This window comes from Haliotis cracherodii, unplaced genomic scaffold (assembly GCF_022045235.1).
Source record: "Haliotis cracherodii isolate W230 unplaced genomic scaffold, xgHalCrac1.p SCAF_5, whole genome shotgun sequence".
NCBI lineage: Eukaryota > Metazoa > Mollusca > Gastropoda > Lepetellida > Haliotidae > Haliotis > Haliotis cracherodii.
In genome coordinates, this window is record NW_027266308.1 from 18,544,762 (window position 1) to 18,565,495 (window position 20,734).

At 41.9% G+C, this 20,734-nt stretch overlaps 1 protein-coding gene across 1 annotated transcript in view; it reads right to left on the minus strand.

Annotated features, from left to right (window-relative positions):
- The window catches only part of LOC139442848 (E3 ubiquitin-protein ligase FANCL-like), a 148,645-nt gene that overhangs the window by 31,564 nt on the left and 96,347 nt on the right, over positions 1–20,734 (minus strand). Inside the window, exons 5-9 of the mRNA XM_071223748.1 lie at positions 20,091–20,187; positions 18,421–18,492; positions 14,033–14,183; positions 12,166–12,249; positions 1,268–1,313 (exon numbers count right to left, since the gene is read on the minus strand). Coding sequence (XP_071079849.1) covers positions 1,268–1,313; positions 12,166–12,249; positions 14,033–14,183; positions 18,421–18,492; positions 20,091–20,187 — 450 coding nt within the window. The remainder of the gene's footprint in view (positions 1–1,267; positions 1,314–12,165; positions 12,250–14,032; positions 14,184–18,420; positions 18,493–20,090; positions 20,188–20,734) is intronic.

Here is a 20,734-nt window from a genome sequence, read left to right on the forward strand (position 1 = left end):
CTTTGCTATCAAACGCAGGTTTTGAAAATCGCGGGATTTGCAAAATAACTGGCCACAAAACCGATGATACAGTAAAGTCGTATTCTATTGACTCGAGCTCGGCTCAGAAACGACATTATTCGAGCGTTCTTCAGGGACAGCAGCAGCTTGCTAACGTAAGTACTTTGGTACTTGTCCAAGATAGAAATATCCTGCCACTGTCCACTGCTCCGTGAATAACTTCCAGGTTAGTTCTCCAGCTAATTCCCATGGTGTCTTTCACATATGCAATTCCACTGTAACAGTAAACAACTTTTTCCATCCCAGCTAAACTGCATGTCTAAATCTTGCACATGTTTGACATCTCTTGTCACAACCTCACTTTCAGGCAAGTTGACACTATCTTGGATAGGGGCCAAACATCTTTACTAATTTTGACTGTTTGTATCTTATAGATATGCCTAACTACAAATTACAAGTGAGATTATGAACTGTGATAAAGAATTGAATTTGTGATGTTTCCTGTTCTTTGTTTTTTTTCTGAGAAATGGGCTTGAACATGTGACCACCCCTTACTTCACGATCATGTTGCCAGCGTACACATAAAGAAGTGAGGTTTCATGTTTTGTGCATATGCAAAAAAACTGGCAAGCAAGGTACTATTACTTGCACAACTTATTATGGATAGTCAATAGTAAAGAGGACTTCTGTTCCAAATTTAAAGGTTATTTTGAAAAATAGCAAGAAGCTCAAAATAAGCAGAAACATTTACTTACAAGAGATATTAAAAAAAATGGCATCAAGATTGAGAAGGTAGTCGAAAATGAGTGCAATAACTTCATCAGTGACATCCATCTGCCCCACATTTCAGCAAATACACATCTTGTAAGATACAAATACAAACCCGCCCAAGCCACCATTTTTTTTTTCAGGGAGGCGACAAAAAGAGCGTTGGATAAACTTGTGAAAGGTGTCTGGTATAAAGCTCCACACATTCATAAATTCATCATGTGACAACACAGTGTTTCCATTCCCGACAGAAATGTCTGAGTACTTGCAATTAGTTGACTCTCGAAAGCGCCAGTTGACTGGTGCATTAACAATTTGATCTCTGTGATATTTTATGCATGTAAATAATTTGTGAACAAAATGTCAAACTAGGCAGGACAAGAATAACAGTGTAATTTTATGCTCAAAAGCAGAATTATTAATCCAAAAGTGTATTGGTTGGCATCTCTATTACTGCCATCAGGTTTCTAATTGCAAAGTATATCAAGCAGAAACTTACCATTTGTGCACATTTTGGTTGAGTCTCTCTCTTGAAGGAGCCACAACTGAGAAAAAGACAACAAAATAAAATAGGGTTTGAAAATAATATACCCTAAGTGGTAGTAGTTGAGAATTACTTTTGCCAAAGTGTATTCATATTTTTCCACTTCACAGGAGGAAAATTAATGAAATATTAATTCCTTGTCCAATCAGAAATATTTCGAAACCAACTGTAATGTTTGCAGTGGAAAACCACTCCCCAATTTAAGTGTTAACAACTTGCAACGCAGCATTTGATTCATTGGGAACTCAAATCATCAATCATAAATGTCCAATGAAGATCTGTAGGAATGACTGTAGCTGGGAATTTGTTGGTTTGTAGTTTAACGCCGCACTCAGCAATATTTCAGCTTTATGCCAGCGGTCTGTTAATAATCGAGTCTTGACCAGACAGTCCAGTGATTGAAATCACAAGCATCGATCCACTCATTTGGGATATGATGACATGCATCAACAAAGTCAGCAAGCCTGACCACCTGATCCTGTTAGTCACCTTTTACAGCAAGCATAGGTTACTGAAGACCTGTTCTACCTCAGATCTTCACGCATATATTGCTGGGGAGCTGGCCACTGTATCCATATGAGGTGTCATTAAACACTTATAACATACACTGTATATCATATAACAAAAACATATATGTAGAATGCCATAAAATAAACAAATACCAAATTTTGAACACACTGTCTGATTATTGGCCCATCAATTTCTTATTATTATGGTTGTTGTTGTCATCATTGGTTGGAACAAGCAATGAAGATTCGGCTTTGTTGGTCTTGTACTTTCTGAGGGGATGATGTTTACAGTATGAAGAAATGCATTTTGAGAGAATTTAGAAGCATAGGTCATATATAGGTCAAAATGGAAAGTTTTGTGAAAAATGAAATGTATGTGTTAATTGAGCCCAACAACTAACTACACAAAAATGCCAAAACCAAAAAAGCATGTGACGTTTCATTGGACAAGTGTTTGCACGACAGATGATGGACGCACAATGGACGACAAACAAACAGGCCAAGGTTTGACCTCACTTGACTTTTGGTCAGCTGAGCTAAAAATCAGGGCTCAATTAAAAGATCTTGATTTAACTTGCAACAGGTGCATGTTGACATCAAAACCAGGTTGCACCCTGGTCTCATAAAGTTGAAACACCCACAGTTTGATGATGTCATGCCTTAGAAAGTATGACAAATTTGAAACATTTACAATTAATTGTATATATATAATACTAAACAAGCTCCCCTGTAATACCAATTCTACAGAACGAGTGATTAGTTATGGCATCTGATGAGCGAAAGTGACTCAGATACCACAACTATTCACAAGTTTTATAAATTTGGTTTAACACGGGGGCGAGTTTAGTATTTTATTCATTACTAGCCAATTATAACTTTTTTAGAATTATACTGTCATGTGTGAATAGGCTGACACTAACACAATCCACGACATAATCAAATTGAGTTCAACAGAATAATACTTCAACCACATCAAAAGTTGAAACGTATTAATTTAATACCATAGAATGGTCCACCTTTAGAATTAAGGCATCCGTTCCCATAGGTAAATTGAGTGCTAAGGTTATCGCAACTCACATACTTTAATATAGACCTGCGACTATCGTTGCACTACAGTACGATCGCCTTGTGGAACGGGCCCTGCAGCACAAAGTTAACAATCACGTCCCAATACCCGATAACGTAATTTGTGGAATTTTGTTGCAAGATCCATCGGCAAAACAATGCTATGGGACGTCAGCCTAGGAACAAGGTTGCTGGGGTCATCAAATGTGCATAACCTCTCCACAAGCAATGTCATTGAATAAGGCAAGGAATGTTGAGAGTTTTCAATATTTGTTCATGAAACATGTTCCGACAGTACACAAGCATGCATTTTGGTTTCACACAATGTGTAATACAAGTGTATGTATATTAAACGTGGGATCTCTTCACAGGCAAGAATTTAATTTATATACTGTAAATCTTGAAATTAATGTGAGCCTCAATTAATCTTGAAAACTGCTAGTGTTCTTTGCTCACATTAACTGAACTTCACATTTAGGTCTCCAAAATGACGATCAACAATAAGACGGCCTCACTTTGCACTTAGGTTAGCAGAAATACCAATTTGTCCGTTGGAAAAACCTGTAGCGAATGCTTCGAGAACATTTGCTAAGAGCAAGCAGAATTATGCACAGATTGAAAAGGAGGCGCTCTCCATAATTTTTGGTGTAAAGAGTACCTGTTTGGGAGACATTTTACACTTGACACAGATCACGAGCCATTGCTGGCCATATTGGGACCACAGAAACCTGTGCCAACTCTTGCAGCTGCAGGCAAACAAAGATGGGCATTGATTTTTGGCCGCCTATTGATATGACATTCAGTTCAGGAAAATAGAATAGCATTCAAATCTGGATCTCCTCTCATGTCTACCAATCCTAAACAACGATGGTCCAGAAGAAACCCCAGTTTTCCACTTCACGCAAGTTAATAAGCTACCAGCAATAGCCGCAGACATATCTGAAGCCACGAAGAAAGATCTTGTTTTGTCCAAGGTGTTTGGCTACATGCCATACGGATGGCCTGTCACATGCAGAGGATGACATGAAACTCTCGCAGCATGAACTATTGTGCTATGGGTGTCGTGCTATGGGGACTACGGGCCATCTTTCCCCCTACTCTTCAAAACCGTGTCCTGGATGAACTGCACACTGAACATACAGGTATAGTTAGTTAGAGTCTAGCCAGAAGCTTTGTGTGGTGGCCAACATAGGATGAAGACATAGAAGCAGTGGTGAAGTCATGTTGGCAGTGCATTGAAGTCAAAGCCACACCGTCATCAGCTCCCCTACATGAATGGCCTGTAGCAAGACAACCAAGGGAACACGTTGATGTTGACTGTGCTGAATATACAAGGGGCATCATTTCTTCATTCTAACAGATGCGTACTCAAAGTGGCCGGAAGTTTTTCCGATGCATACAACGACGGTCACAAGGACAATAATGGTGCTCAGACAAATCTTTGCTCCTCATGGGCTGCCATTTGAACTGGTATCTGACATCGGTTCACTTCTGAAGAGTTTGCTGCATTTATGACACAAAATGGAATTAAACAGAAAAGAAGTCCACCATATCATTCATAGACAAAAGACCGCCTCCGTGGTAGAGTGTCCACCCGGAGTGCGGAAGGTTCGGGGTTTGATCCCTGTGATCCCTGGCCACATAATACCAAAAAACGTTAAAAGATGGTACTTGTTGTAACCCTGTCTGGCGCCCAGCATTAAGGGGCTAAAACAAGGACTGGTCAGCTCGGAGTCAGTATAATGTGTCTGAGTGGAGTATTCATGTTAAATTGCTGCATGGTATCTCAGTGTGCTAGCACAAAAATCGGCATCAGTCCGGACTAGTACAAGCGTGCATGCACGCATGCACGTCGCTATATAAGTATAAGTACAATAATCTTGGACGCGACGTTAAACGCCATTTCACCTCACCACCTCACAGACAATTGGTGCTGCTGAAAGATTTGTTCAAGTATTGAAGAATCACTTGAAGACATCCACAGATGAAACAGAGTCAGGGATATTTCCCCTTTAAGAGACAATTCAAGTCTGATACTATGCAGTTACCGACCTAAATGTGCCTGCTATGTACACCACTCATGAGTCCTCTTATGGAGACACGATGATGTCACAGACATTCCACCTCCTAGGGAGACCATGCCAAGCAACATGGGTCCACTACAATCTCCCCATCCACTGCCGTCTGTAAAACGTTATCCCCGAAAGGTGACCCTCACAGAGACTTGATCTGTAAAGTTGTCACATTTCCACTTCTCCCAATGATTGTTCATTAAGTCATTACGCATTGGAGTTGTCCATCTTAAAGAAAAACAGGAAGGCTTGTTGTGTTATTGTTTATGTGCTACGTTTTCAAGGAATATGCTCTTCCGTGATGTCATAACACGATGTCACTGTAATGCAGTCTGAAATAAACTAAATGATAGGCCTGACATGTTTTCACTGAGTTGGCTAAAAGTAGATGTTCAAAACATAACATTTGGAAAGGCATAAAATATGTATCCTGTGACCGTCACTTGTGTGAAACAAAACGGAACACAGCAAACACCAGTGGTGACCCACATAATAACTCGCAAGCAGTGGTACATGAGGGTAGAAATTGTGTCAGAGCCTCGCTTTAAAAGGGCTTTCCTGTGGGTTATGAATATCTCACAAATATAGCCCTGTATTATTATATATACATAATAGTTTCAGATACAGTTCTTCCAGTCATTGCATCAAAATTCTTTGAAGTTATATTCTTGGGTATTTTTATCCGAATCACCAGTAAGTTGGCTGAACGTGGATTGCTGTGTTTTGCTAAGGCCAAACAAATAATACTCTTGATTCTGAGGCATCACTCGCATCATCATAAAGTCTGCTGCAAGTTTTTGTTTTATTTCCATTTTCCAAAAAATATAAAAAATATACACAATGCACAAAATAAATTTAAAATGGAAACAAAAATGAAACGTGCTGTCAACTTCATGATTAAGTGGGCAGTGCCTGAGAACCAAGATTAATACACATGGTAATCTTAATCTGAACACATGAAACATTGTCTAGCAGTAAAATAGGACTTCACCACTGCTTCTATATCTTCATCCAATGTTGGCCACCACACAAAGCTTCTGCCTGGACTCTTCCTTTTAACTATTCCTGTTAAACGGTAAACCATTATGCCTAGCGATTTCAAATTGGTATTGACCAAGTTTGTTATTACCTGTTCATTTACCTGAATTTGCTGACGGGAACCGATCTAAAATTGATCTAAATTTTGTCTGCATACTTTACTCAAAGGCTGCGTCCCTTGATGTGATGTTCGTTGTTTAACACCACACTCAGCAATATTCCAGCTATTCAAGGGACGCAAGAAACATATGATTTTGGGTTTGAATCTCTGTTCGTCCTGATTATGTGGTAAATGTCTAAGACCTGCATCATCTCAGGCTTTCCTCCCACATTAAGCTGACACGCCGTGATGCAACTGGAATACTATTCAAAGAAGCATTAAACACAACTCACATACTCCTCCAAAATACTGAATCACCTGGAGGGGGGTGTGTGTGTTTGCATTACATATGGTTGTGCACTATACTCAAGAAAATATGGTAGTATTGAGTGTGTTCAGAAATCAACTTTGTGTGGACAAAAATTAATGTTCGTCAGACAAAAATTTGAAAATTTATAACATGCACTTGGTACATGTAGACATAAATATTAGGTTCCATTTTTCAATTTTAGGTTGCACTGGTGAATGTTAAATCCAGCCCTGAAAATGCATGTTTAAAATATGATTAGCCCCGGTAGAATTCTTGTCACAGCACAGCACAGAAGTCACAAATTGCAATGTTACCAGACCAGATAAAATGCTGCCAGTCCAGAATTTTCTAGGCTAACGAACAAAAAAACCATCTCCGACTGTCGTGGGCTGTAGAGAATGTTAGCCACTGGGTGGCAGATTATGTTAGCCACTGGGTGGCAGAGAATGTTAGCCACTGGGTGGCAGAGAATGTTAGCCACTAGGCAGCAGAGAATGTGAGCCACTAGGCAGCAGAGAATGTAAGCCACTGGGTGGCAGAGAATGTTAGTCACTAGGTGGCAGAGAATGTTAGTCACTAGGTGGCAGAGAATGTTGGTCACTAGGTGGCAGAGAATGTAAGCCACTGGGTGGCAGAGAATGTTAGTCACTAGGTGGCAGAGAATGTTAGTCACTAGGTGGCAGAGAATGTTAGCCACTGGGCAGCACAGAATATAAGCCACTAGGTGGCAGAGAATGTTAGCCACTGGGTGGCAGAGAATGTTAGTCACTGGGCAGCAAAGAATGTTAGCCACTGGGTGGCAGAGAATGTTAGTCACTAGGTGGCAGAGAATGTAAGCCACTAAGTGGCAGAGAATGTTAGTCACTGGGTGGCAGAGAATGTAAGCCACTAGGTGGCAAAGAATGTTAGTCACTAGGTGGCAGAGAATGTTAGTCACTAGGTGGCAGAGAATGTTAGCTACTGGGCAGCAGAGAATGTTAGCCACTGGGTGGCAGAGAATGTTAGTCACTAGGTGGCAGAGAATGTTAGCCACTGGGTGGCAGAGAATGTAAGCCACTGGGTGGCAGAGAATATAAGCCACTGGGTGGCAGAGAATGTTAGCTACAGGGCAGCAGAGAATATAAGCCACTAGGTGGCAGAGAATATTAGTCACTAGGTGGCAGAGAATGTTAGTCACTAGGTGGCAGAGAATGTTAGCCACTGGGTGGCAGAGAATGTAAGCCACTGGGTGGCAGAGAATGTTAACCACTGGGTGGCAGAGAATGTTTGTCACTGGGTGGCAGAGAATGTTAGCCACTGGGTGGCAGAGAATGTTAGTCACTAGTTTGCAGAGAATGTAAGCCACTGGGTGGCAGAGAATGTTAGCCACTGGGTGGCAGAGAATGTTAGTCACTAGGTGGCAGAGAATGTTAGCCACTGGGTGGCAGAGAATGTAAGCCACTGGGTGGCAGAGAATATAAGCCACTGGGTGGCAGAGAATGTTAGCTACAGGGCAGCAGAGAATATAAGCCACTAGGTGGCAGAGAATGTTAGTCACTAGGTGGCAGAGAATGTTAGCCACTGTGTGGCAGAGAATGTAAGCCACTGGGTGGCAGAGAATGTTAACCACTGGGTGGCAGAGAATGTTTGTCACTGGGTGGCAGAGAATGTTAGCCACTGGGTGGCAGAGAATGTTAGTCACTAGTTTGCAGAGAATGTAAGCCACTGGGTGGCAGAGAATGTTAGCCACTGGGTGGCAGAGAATGTTTGTCACTCGGTGGCAGAGAATGTTAGCCACTGGGTGGCAGAGAATGTTAGTCACTAGGTGGCAGAGAATGTTAGCCACTGGGTGGCAGAGAATGTAAGCCACTGGGTGGCAGAGAATGTGAACCACTGGGTGGCAGAGAATGTTTGTCACTGGGTGGCAGAGAATATTAGCCACTGGGTGGCAGAGAATGTTAGCCACTGGGTGGCAGAGAATGTTAGTCACTAGTTGGCAGAGAATGTTAGTCACTAGGTGGCAGAGAATGTTAGCTACTGGGCAGCACAGAATATAAGCCACTAGGTGGCAGAGAATGTTAGCCACTGGGTGGCAGAGAATGTTAGTCACTGGGCAGCAGAGAATGTTAGCCACTGGGTGGCAGGAAATGTTAGTCACTAGGTGGCAGAGAATGTAAGCCACTGAGTGGCAGAGAATGTTAGTCACTAGGTGGCAGAGAATGTAAGCCACTAGGTGGCAAAGAATGTTAGCCACTGGGTGGTAGAGAATGTTAGTCACTAGTTGGCAGAGAATGTTAGCCACTGGGTGGCAGAGAATGTTAGCCACTGGGTGGCAGAGAATGTTTGTCACTGGGTGGCAGAGAATGTTAGCCACTGGGTGGCAGAGAATGTTAGCCACTGGGTGGCAGAGAATGTTAGCCACTAGTTGGCAGAGAATGTTAGTCACTAGTTGGCAGAGAATGTTAGCCACTGGGTGGCAGAGAATGTTAGTCACTGGGCAGCAGAGAATGTTAGCCACTGGGTGGCAGGAAATGTTAGTCACTAGTTGGCAGAGAATGTTAGTCACTAGGTGGCAGAGAATGTAAGCCACTAGGTGGCAAAGAATGTTAGCCACTGGGTGGTAGAGAATGTTAGTCACTAGTTGGCAGAGAATGTTAGCCACTGGGTGGCAGAGAATGTTAGCCACTGGGTGGCAGAGAATGTTTGTCACTGGGTGGCAGAGAATGTTAGCCACTGGGTGGCAGAGAATGTTAGCCACTGGGTGGCAGAGAATGTTAGCCACTAGTTGGCAGAGAATGTTAGCCACTAGTTGGCAGAGAATGTTAGCCACTGGGTGGCAGAGAATGTTAGTCACTAGTTGGCAGAGAATGTTAGCCACTGGGTGGCAGAGAATGTTAGCCACTGGGTGGCAGAGAATGTTTGTCACTGGGTGGCAGAGAATGTTAGCCACTAGGTGGCAAAGAATGTTAGCCACTGGGTGGTAGAGAATGTTAGTCACTAGTTGGCAGAGAATGTTAGCCACTGGGTGGCAGAGAATGTTAGCCACTGGGTGGCAGAGAATGTTAGTCACTGGGCAGCAGAGAATGTTAGCCACTGGGTGGCAGGAAATGTTAGTCACTAGGTGGCAGAGAATGTAAGCCACTGAGTGGCAGAGAATGTTAGTCACTAGGTGGCAGAGAATGTAAGCCACTAGGTGGCAAAGAATGTTAGCCACTGGGTGGTAGAGAATGTTAGTCACTAGTTGGCAGAGAATGTTAGCCACTGGGTGGCAGAGAATGTTAGCCACTGGGTGACAGAGAATGTTAGCCACTGGGTGGCAGAGAATGTTAGTCACTAGTTGGCAGAGATTGTTAGTCACTAGGTGGCAGAGAATGTAAGCCACTGGGTGGCAGAGAATGTTAGCCACTGGGTGGCAGAGAATGTAAGCCACTGGGTGGCAGAGAATGTTAGCCACTGGGTGGCAGAGAATGTTAGCCACTGGGTGACAGAGAATGTTAGCCACTGGGTGGCAGAGAATGTTAGTCAGTGAGCGGTTGGAGAATGTCAGCCACTGAGTGGCAGAGAATGTAAGTCACTGGGTGGCAGAGAATGTTAGCCACTGGGTGGCAGAGAATGTTAGCCACTGGGTGGCAGAGAATGTTAGCCACTGGGTGGCAGAGAATGTTAGTCACTGGGTGGCAGAGAATGTAAGCCACTGGGTGGCAGAGAATGTTAGCCACTGGGTGGCAGAGAATGTAAGCCACTGGGTGGCAGAGAATGTTAGTCACTAGGTGGCAGAGAATGTAAGCCACTGGGTGGCAGAGAATGTTAGCCACTGGGTGGCAGAGAATGTTAGCAACTGGGTGGCAGAGAATGTAAGCCACTGGGTGGCAGAGAATGTTAGTCACTAGTTGGCAGAGAATGTAAGTCACTAGGTGGCAGAGAATGTTAGTCACTAGTTGGCAGAGAATGTTAGTCACTAGGTGGCAGAGAATGTAAGTCACTGGGTGGCAGAGAATGTTAGCCACTGGGTGGCAGAGAATGTTAGCCACTGGGTGGCAGAGAATGTTAGCCACTGGGTGGCAGAGAATGTTAGTCACTGGGTGGCAGAGAATGTAAGCCACTGGGTGGCAGAGAATGTTAGCCACTGGGTGGCAGAGAATGTAAGCCACTGGGTGGCAGAGAATGTTAGTCACTAGGTGGCAGAGAATGTAAGCCACTGGGTGGCAGAGAATGTTAGCCACTGGGTGGCAGAGAATGTTAGCAACTGGGTGGCAGAGAATGTAAGCCACTGGGTGGCAGAGAATGTTAGTCACTAGGTGGCAGAGAATGTAAGCCACTGGGTGGCAGAGAATGTTAGCCACTGGGTGGCAGAGAATGTTAGCAACTGGGTGGCAGAGAATGTAAGCCACTGGGTGGCAGATTATGTTAGCCACTGGGTGGCAGAGAATGTAAGCCACTGGGTGGCAGAGAATGTTAGTCACTAGGTGGCAGAGAATGTAAGCCACTGGGTGGCAGAGAATGTTTGTCACTGGGTGGCAGAGAATGTAAGCCACTGGGTGGCAGAGAATGTTTGTCAGTAGGTGGCAGAGAATGTTTGTCAGTAGGTGGCAGAGAATGTAAGCCACTGGGTGGCAGAGAATGTTTGTCACTAGGTGGCAGAGAATGTAAGCCACTGGGTGGCAGAGAATGTAAGCCACTGGGTGGCAGAGAATGTTTGTCACTGGGTGGCAGAGAATGTTAGTCACTGGGTGGCAGAGAATGTTAGTCACTATGTGGCAGAGAATGTTAGTCACTAGGTGGCAGAGAATGTAAGCCACTGGGTGGCAGAGAATGTTTGTCACTAGGTGGCAGAGAATGTTAGCTACTGGGCAGCAGAGAATATAAGCCACTAGGTGGCAGAGAATGTTAGTCACTGGGTGGCAGAGAATGTTAGTCACTAGGTGGCAGTGAATGTTAGCCACTAGGTGGCAGAGAATGTTGGCCACTGGGTGGCAGAGAATGAAAGCCACTGGGTGGCAGAGAATGTTAGCCACTAGGTGGCAGAGAATGTTACTCACTGGGCGGCAGAGAATGTAAGCCCTGGGTGGCCGAGAATGTTCACACTGGGTGGCAGAGAATGTAAGCCACTGGGTGGCAGAGAATGTTAGTCACTAGGTGGCAGAGAATGTTAGCCACTGGGTGGCAGAGAATGTTAGTCACTAGGTGGCAGAGAATGTTAGCCACTGGGCGGCAGAGAATGTTAGTCACTGGGTGGTAGACGGTCAGCATTATTATGTAAGTTTGTACAAAGTTAGTTTGCTGAAATTTAGTCAATTAATTGTGAGTTTCAGTTTCAGATCGGGTTTACTTCCTGGGGTAGGTTACATCTGGAATGTCTTCTCCGGACCTCTCTACCACTGCGGTCCTTACCGCCTTAAAATTGTGCCAGGGCAATCTTCAAAGATGCAACTTATCCCTCTATGGAACCCTGGAGCCTGGTACAGTCATCCATACATACACATTCTATCGAGTGCAGATTGCCCTGTCAAGTATGTCCAAACCACTGATGGTTTATACCAGTTTGTAACACGTTCACCCTACTGTACATCCTAGTCTTGAATAAACCTATTGCCTGTAGGCTGTGGTAGACGCCACCCAATGAAGTACCATCTAACAAAAATAACAGTCTGTAAATATATCCTAAAATCACAACCAAAAGCAGTTCCAAGCAATAGCAACATCAAAATTACTGCCATTGACCACCACCACCCTCCCACACATTCCTCATGACAATATGAGACAGGTTTATTGTACCTTACCTTGATCTGCTCCTAAAAAACTGCACTGTGGTAGTAATCTGGGTTGTGCTGCATCAACTTTGATGTGTAGAGATGCACTTGGACCTGAAGAAGTTATTAATTTCATTGTCTCAACTCTCAACTTAACATTTTTGTAAAATCTTGAAAAAATCTAACGAAATAATTATCCCTTTGACTAATCATCCAAATATTAGACAAAATCCTTGTAGGTGTCGTGCTAAACTGATATGAGAGTTACATCCTCTGTCATTTGTTATAACGTAGTAGATGCCAATGGTTCAAATGGATCTTCCAAGAGAGCAGACAAAACAACCGAGAGATTCCACTGAGGGAATGTGTAAGTGACTTTAACATCCCCCAGCAAGAAGAATCTCATGATGGGGTTGAAGACAGCATGTTGTTATGTGTGTTATTGTTGTAAGTATTGTAATTGATGTAAGCGGTCGCACATACGTATTAAACACTTCCTGTTCCGCCATGCTTCATCATCGTAGTTACCATCACGTTGGACAACCACTGTAAGTGCACAACTTTATCCTTCCTCAGAGCAGTATGTTCATTTGTGCATCGAACCAATCTAAACTCTCTTGAATATGAGCAATTCTTCATATTTTAACCAACATGCATGTTATTCGCATGTTATAATTTTTAAGAATAAGTTCAGCAAAGTAATTTATTTACTTAACTTGTATGAACATTGAAGACACAATGCCTTTTAGAAAGTGGTCAAATGTAACAAATGATATATTTGAGATAACACTTTCTTACTCAAGTACAATTCTAGTACGTTTTGAAGTCCCATCCCGTATTTGAACACACACTCTCAAGAGTGAGGCACCTAATCGCCAGCACACAAGGTCAGTGATCTAACCCACTCAGCCACCATGGTTTCCACAAAAGTCTGACAACTGATAGTCTAGATCATGTACTTTGTGTACCCCTCTGACACAAGCTGTCAGGCTCCCATGGCATAAAGCAATATACACCCAATGCCTTTTTGAAAGTGGTCAAATGTAACAAATCTAAATCAGTTTCAGATTCCTTGACCATGTGATTTCATTTCTGAGTTCATTTTAAAAAAAAATAAAAAAATTATAATATATAAAGCAAAGTACAACTATGTCTATTTTGATCGGAGACATCCCTCTGAAGTTTCACACTCCACTCTTCAACCAGTTTTAGAGGAGGAGTCAAAACATTGATGGACAGAACATGCTACTAGCTTACATGGAACTTTGGTCTGAGTTCGGTGTGAAATCATTTGCAAGCATTTGTTTGTGGGGTTTATAGGTGCTATGATTCGACTTTTAACGGACATGAATATTGTATCCAGTGTATACAGACTCAAACCAAAACGGCGAGGGAACACCGACAAAAGACGCATGCCCCAACACTTCCGGTTGCTGGGATGATGCCTATAATAACTTGACCTACTGAGTAGGCCTGCGTTTTCAACATCTTCCATATTTCACAAGTTTGAAAGGGACATTCACAGTTGCTGATGTGAAGTGATGTAAAATGGAGTTTAACGTCGCATTCAAGATTATAACACTTACATAGCAACATGCATGCACGCTTTGTGTGTGTGCGTGTGTGTGAGTGAGTGTGTGTGTGTGTGGCTGCTTAAACATGAATACCACACTCAGACACAATAAACCGACTCCCAGCTGACCAGTCCTTGTTTTAGCCAGGCAGGGCAACAACAAGTACTATGTTTCGATGTCTTCTGGTATGACATGGCTGGGGATTGAACCCACAACTTTCCACTCTCCAGGCATACTCTCTATCCACTAGACCACAAGGGAGGTCAGTGGCTGATCGATACATGATATATCTATGTTGAAGTAATACTAATGACACTCAATACCTAGAGCCAATCTTCGATGACAGTCACTTGGGCTTGGTTTCTCTGGTTCTAACACCCATGTGTTTTGATCAATCTCAGACATCATCTCCCAGAAATCTTCACATCTTTTGACCATGTTTCGAAACTGATTCATTAAATCTTGTAGAGAAACCTGTAACATAAACAAACACAATAGTTATCATCTGTCCATATTTGAAACCACAATAATTCTTAACTACAAGGTTTAGGCGGGTTCTGTCTCTTGTACACTCCCTGTATAGTTGACAGCAATTCTGAGAACTTCCTGTGATTCCTTTATATAAATCTTCTTCAAATCCCCAAGAGTTTACATCCATTGAATCACTTTGCAAGGGCTTGAAAATCGTGCAGTGGAATAATCAGCCAATATGTGATTTAGAACTAACGTCATATTGCTGATATTCCTTTTAATGATTATCCCTGCAGTCTCTTGGATATCATTATGTTTAATTTTACGTCACTTCCGGTCTTTTGGTGCTGGTTTTGACCTCACTTCCAGTCCAAGTGACTTCTGTTTCCGCTTTATGACATCACTTCCGGTCTTTTACTACTGGTAGCTTCTGGTCTAAATGACGACATTTCTGTTTTTTATGATGTCATCTCCTGTCTAATTTCCCTTCCGATTGCGACGTTACTTCCGGTCATTCAGTTAACATTCTAACTATAAAGATACATTATACTTTTAAGATACACTTAGTAGCTGAAGAAAAGGTGTACTCACCTTCTGATGCTGCTGGTGAAAATTTTTGTCCTCCTATTTTTTTCCAAAGAAGGGTGGAAAAGGTGACTATTGTCCTGTGCTGCAACAACAGGGCCCAGAGAGTAGATCCCCTGAAGATCAGGCTGTGTGTCACAAAGGTAAAAAAAGCTGGTGAAGGTGTTCTGCAATCCCTATTGACAGCTTGCAACTTTTTGTACCAAGAAAACCAAGGTCCATGACGTAAGACGTGTGGCAAGTGTTCTAATCTCATGAGCAGTACAGGATCCAAGAAGAGAAGTTTGGGCCTGACGATAACTTGAGGCTATTGTGGACTGAAACCATCCCACTACTGTAGCTTTGGTTATGTCTTTGTGGGAATGTGTTTTACATGAGATAAAGAGTCTCTGCTGAAATCGTTGATGAGGATCTGTAGCAGACAGGCAGAACAGGTCTTACAGGACACAATAGACAATCCCGATGGTGTACAGTTCATCCTAATGCTGGGATTGTGTAATGTCTGTGACCCAGGGTGTAACTTGGTTCTTTGCCACAAATTCCGGAAGAGATCTTAAAAGTGGTGGAGGTCCAGTTTGGAGCTTGAGTAAGACAAGAATAGTCTATGGCTAGTGAAAAGCCTGATTTCTTTGATTTTTGAAGACAAGTAGTGGAAGCGAGAGGTTTGAAGGACTCTGCTCGAACAGCTGATAGGACCAAAGATAAGTTCCTTTTCGGAAATATGCGTGGAATACTAATATCTTCTAGGAGGAATGAGCCCATGAGTCTGTTCAAGATAGGATGATTGACGATCATAAAATTGTCATAAATCCTTCAATAGTTCCATGTTGAAACTTCTTATCCTTTCGAAGGTGTAAGAAAAAATCAGCAACCATGGGGATACAAAAGGCAACATCACCTAAACCACATCATTGTCGTCGCCATCATTAGTAGAGACAGAGGTCTGGAAAACTGTTGGGCCAGATTGGGCAATCAGAATGACGATACAGTCTTTTTAATCACCTTGTCCAGGAGAGACCATTGAGGGAATGCACAAGCCAAGAGACCTGTCAAAAATCGACAGGGCGTCGATCTGTAATGCCCTCAGGTCTGGTTCCAGACTGACGTAAATGGGGAACTGATAATTAGGTAAGTCACAAACAGATCCAGGTGTGGAATTTCTCATATTGACATGATCCAGGCGAAGATATCTTGATGGAGTGTCCATTCGATAGCTACAATCCAACGTCATCTTGACAGACTGCCTGCAAGCATGTTCAATTTCCCTTGAATTTCTCGCTTACATCCAGCAATTGTATGAGTGGGCCAAGTCGAATAAATGAGAAATCAAACAATAGTTATCATTGTTAATAATTCTAAGAATACTACCTCTATTACATCTTTGCCACAAATCCTTTATTTTGGCTTCAGTCACACTAACTAAATTTTCAGATTTTCAACAGACGTCCTCTTCACTGTCAATTACACACAATTAGTTGTTCCCGAATAGTTCTATAGCAACCCAAGCTATGACATGCATTATGAGGGAAACCTCACTTCTTTCCTACATCTAACCACTAGACGTAGATGAATTGGGGAGGTGTGTGGGAGTACATCTGATGTAATAGAAGTAGTATCCTTAGAATTATTAACAATGATAACTGTTGTTCGATAATTCTTGAGATTCCTCTACCTCTATTACATCTTTGCCAGAATATACCAGAGGAACCTGGCGGGATCTGCCTCTAGAAACTCCCTGTGTAATTGACAGTAATCCTCTTGTGGAAACCATTTAATCGCTGATTCTAATCCTGACCCTAGATAATTTTCTCTGATTTTCTCTGCTAACTTGAAAATCAGAATGCATCAAGAAACAGTCAAATACGTGATACCTTTATATTTGCTGATCTTGTTAGTAATAATGACGTCATTTCTGGTCCATTTCTACCAACTGACGTCATTTCCTGTTAAAAATGGATTCGTGACCCATTTTCTGGTGCTGACGTCACTTCCGGTTATGATGTCACTTCCGGTAATGACGTGACTTCCCCTTTTATTGAATAGAGACGTCTCTTAATGGTCTAATTCTACCAAAAGATGTCATTTCCTGATTATATGGACCTTGTACTACTATTTCCAGTGATGACGTCACTTCCGGTTTCTATCTCCTCCGGCTCTGACGTCACTTCTGGTCATCTCCACCTAGTTCTTGAAGCAGTTGATACTCAAGGTGCTCCTAATTCCTAATCCATCCTGCACCTAATAACAGGATAATCAAGGGTGTTCTCACCTTCTGATGTTGCCGGTGTCAGATCCTTCCCCACCCCCCACCCCTGTACATCACGCAAGTAAAAGCTAGTGAAGGTGTTTTGTGAGGCCAACTGACAGCGAGATACCACTTGTTCTACTGAAACGGATGTCCATGAATCATGACTCTTGACTAGGGCTCGGATTTCATGAGCTGAGCAGGATCCAAGACGGGGAGTGGAATTCTGTGTCTGCGTATACTTTGCTGCAACAGTAGATTTTAGCCAGCCCACTACCGTAGCCTTGGTGATGTCCTTGTTGGAATGAGGCTAGCAGGATATGAAAAGTCTCCTTTGATGACGTCAATGTGGGTCTGTAGCCGAGAGGTAGAATTTGAGCCCTCTAATGGGACAAGAGAAGTCTGTCTGGGTGATCCACTGTTGGCCCCTAGGCAGGAATGGTATAGTGTCTTTGGCCCAACGGTCCCATGGTGGTAGTCTGATTCTTGGCTGCAAATTCTACGAGCGATCTTAGATTAATTTAAGGCCAAATGTTGATCATGGGTGAGACTAGAATAGTCCAGAGCATGAAGTTCTGAAACTCTTGCTGCTGTCACCATGGCTAGGAGAAAGGAGGCATGAATTTGGCAATGACGTTATGGAGGTAGAGGATTATTAATGATTATGTACATCACCAAATCACAAAGCAATAGTTGCCAAGTAATTGTCAAAAATGTAGCAGTCATGGATCAGAATGATTAATAGAACTTAAACCAATCTTAACTAATAGGCTAAGCAAAATTTTCAGACACATGCACAACAACATTAAACAGTTATTGTTACATGTTATTTTGCAAAAGGAAGACAAATTACATACACAGCATTCATAGTATACTCTTCAAAAAAAGTTGCAGATCAAGAAATATAAATGTTAATACCAAGTATTAGAACAAAGATAATTGTTGACGACAAACATCCTGTGCAATCGACCCGTGAAGATGTGAGGTAGAATAGGTCTTCAGCAACCCATGCTTGCCGTCAAAGGGGACTATGCTTGTCGTAAGAGGCGACTAATGGGATCGGGTGGTTGACTTGGTTGATGCATGTCATCGATGCCAATTGTGTGGATCAATGCTCATGATGTCAATCACTGGACTGTCTGGTCTAGACTCAATTATTTACAGACCGCCGTCATATAGATGGACTATTGCTGAGTGCGTAGTTAAGCAACAGAATGCCAACTTTGAAATTTCTCATCTAACCCCGATCTTCAAGATTATTGGGGGTACTTCACTACTGGTTGTAATGTGTTCCCAATTTGTTTATTATTATCATACAACTGTACCTAGAAACTGATATCTCTAACAAGTCTGGAAATGTGAAGTTATTTCTGAGTTTCTCTACTTATTTAAGAGTATATGTTAACTCACCTGTTCATCTTGATTGATGATGAAGTCTGTGGGGATGGGTAAATTAACAGTGCACATTTCTGTTGCTTCTTTCTGAAAAATCAGACAATTGCTGATGTAAGAGAGTGAAATATTAACGTAAAGTTGTTTACCATCTACTGATTTATGAATAAAGTAGGTGGAGCCTCAAGGCTCTGCAGCTCACCTGACCTATAAAGTAACAAGTTTATGACACTTCAACTTTATTTTGGTACAAATATCTAGTATGAGTTGAAAAAACAAAATGAATCTCATTCTTGTGCCATCTGTTGCATGTGGGTTAGTTCATACTGATGCTCAAATACTCTCAAATTTCTGGTGATCCATGCACATGGCCGACCCAGACCAGTCAAGAAAACAGGCATAGCATCAAGGAAAGACGTCAATACAAAATAACATCTTATTACTCAAGTTATTTTTGGCTGTATATCAAAAGAAAATCAGCAGTAACATAGTTTTAAACCAATTACGGTTGTTTTTGTCACTTAAACACGATCCTAATATATCAGGCTCAATGACAGACATATGTCAGCTAAGACCTTGAGCTGACAACGGTTCTTTGCAAATCATAATTATTCATAATTATTTTTGTACAAAGTAAAGCTGTGAGTGATTTTAGAAGTACATTGCTAATAGGAGAACATACAAAGGATCACAATGGCACTGCTTTTGCTATTTTCATAATGAAAAAGCTCAATAACAGGGAACCAATGGAAATAATTATCTAACACGAAGAAAAGAACTATGATGGAAACAAATTTGTGAGATAGTTGTCGAAAACTGTAACCTGTTGTAGGCCATGTGCTTGCAGATACCAAACATGTCTGCCAGTGAAGTGACATGTTTTTGTTCTGACAGTTCATCCAATCACAGTCAGCTGAGGCAGGTCCTTGACATAGGACTCGATTCCACCTAAACCCAACCCAAGCCCATTTTCCCTTCAGAGCCCCATGGTTCAGGCAGTGATACTTTGGCCTTGTCTCAATTGATATCAAAAGATCAATAATTGATTGCAATAGTCCTAGAATCAAAGTGTCCACCTTCCCAAAAACATTTAACCTAAACTGTCCAAAATTCATAGAAGGGAATGTAATATACTCATTCATATTTACTGTCTACTGTTTATGTATGTTTTGTGTGCTAAAACTAAGATGAGTGTTTATATGAGTCTCGAGCAGGCATCTTTCCGTGGCAAGGAAGTTAACTGACTGTAAGAGTCCAGTTTCCACAATTGCCGAACTAGGCTGGAATTTCTGGGCTCACTCAGTATACTGGAAAATATCTTTTGATGCCCAGTTGGTGTTACACATGCTTTGCAAATCCTGAAATCTGCACAGCAGTTAACGAACAGGATGTCGATTTCGTTACATGATTTTGTTTGGACTTTGCATAGACTCATTAGAACAGCCAAAATATAACTTCATAATTCCAGCCTAGTTCGGCAAGGGCGGACAACAGACTTTTTTAGTCAGTTAACTCCCTTCCATTGGGAAGATGCTAGCAGCAAATTGGTAGTATCTGTTTTACAGCTGTCATGAGCATCATAAGATTTTCATTGTTTAACAACAGAATATTATCATAAATATCAATGTAAATGATAATTTTGTTCAAAACACCATCAGTACAGGAAACTATATTATATATCCTATCACCTGATGATTGAAGTTAAGAAGAAGACTATGTTTCCTCCCGACTGTATCATGAAGCTTCAGAGTTAGTTCTTGAAATGTCTCGTCAATAGTGTCCACTCTTTAACAGAAAGGAAAAGAACAATAGGGTCAATGACTCACCTGAAATTTTGCATAATGAATTTTTTAAGATAATCCAGCAGCACAAAGGCAGCCTGTAAATGTCTTAGTCCAGACAATATTTCAGATATTATAACCACATACAACAATCCAAATTGTAAGTGAGGGTAGGGAATGTCAACTAAATAAATGTAAATGTGGGAGAATCATGGAATTTTGTTGTTGTCTTCTTAGTTGTTTAACACCACGTTCAGCAAGATTCAAGCTATATCATCGAGTCTGGACCAGACAATCCAGACATTGATATCAAGAGCATCGATCATGCAATTGGGATACGATGACATGCATCAACCAAGTCAGTAAGCCTGACCACCTGATCCCGTTAGCCGCCTCTTGTAACAAGCATGGGTTGCTGAAGACATAATTCTAACCACGGATCTTTATGGGTGGAGAATCATTGGTTAAGTTTTGTATAATTTACATCAGTTATAAATAACTTGCAATAGATTGCATAATCAATTGCAACCCATCAAATTTACAAAACAAAG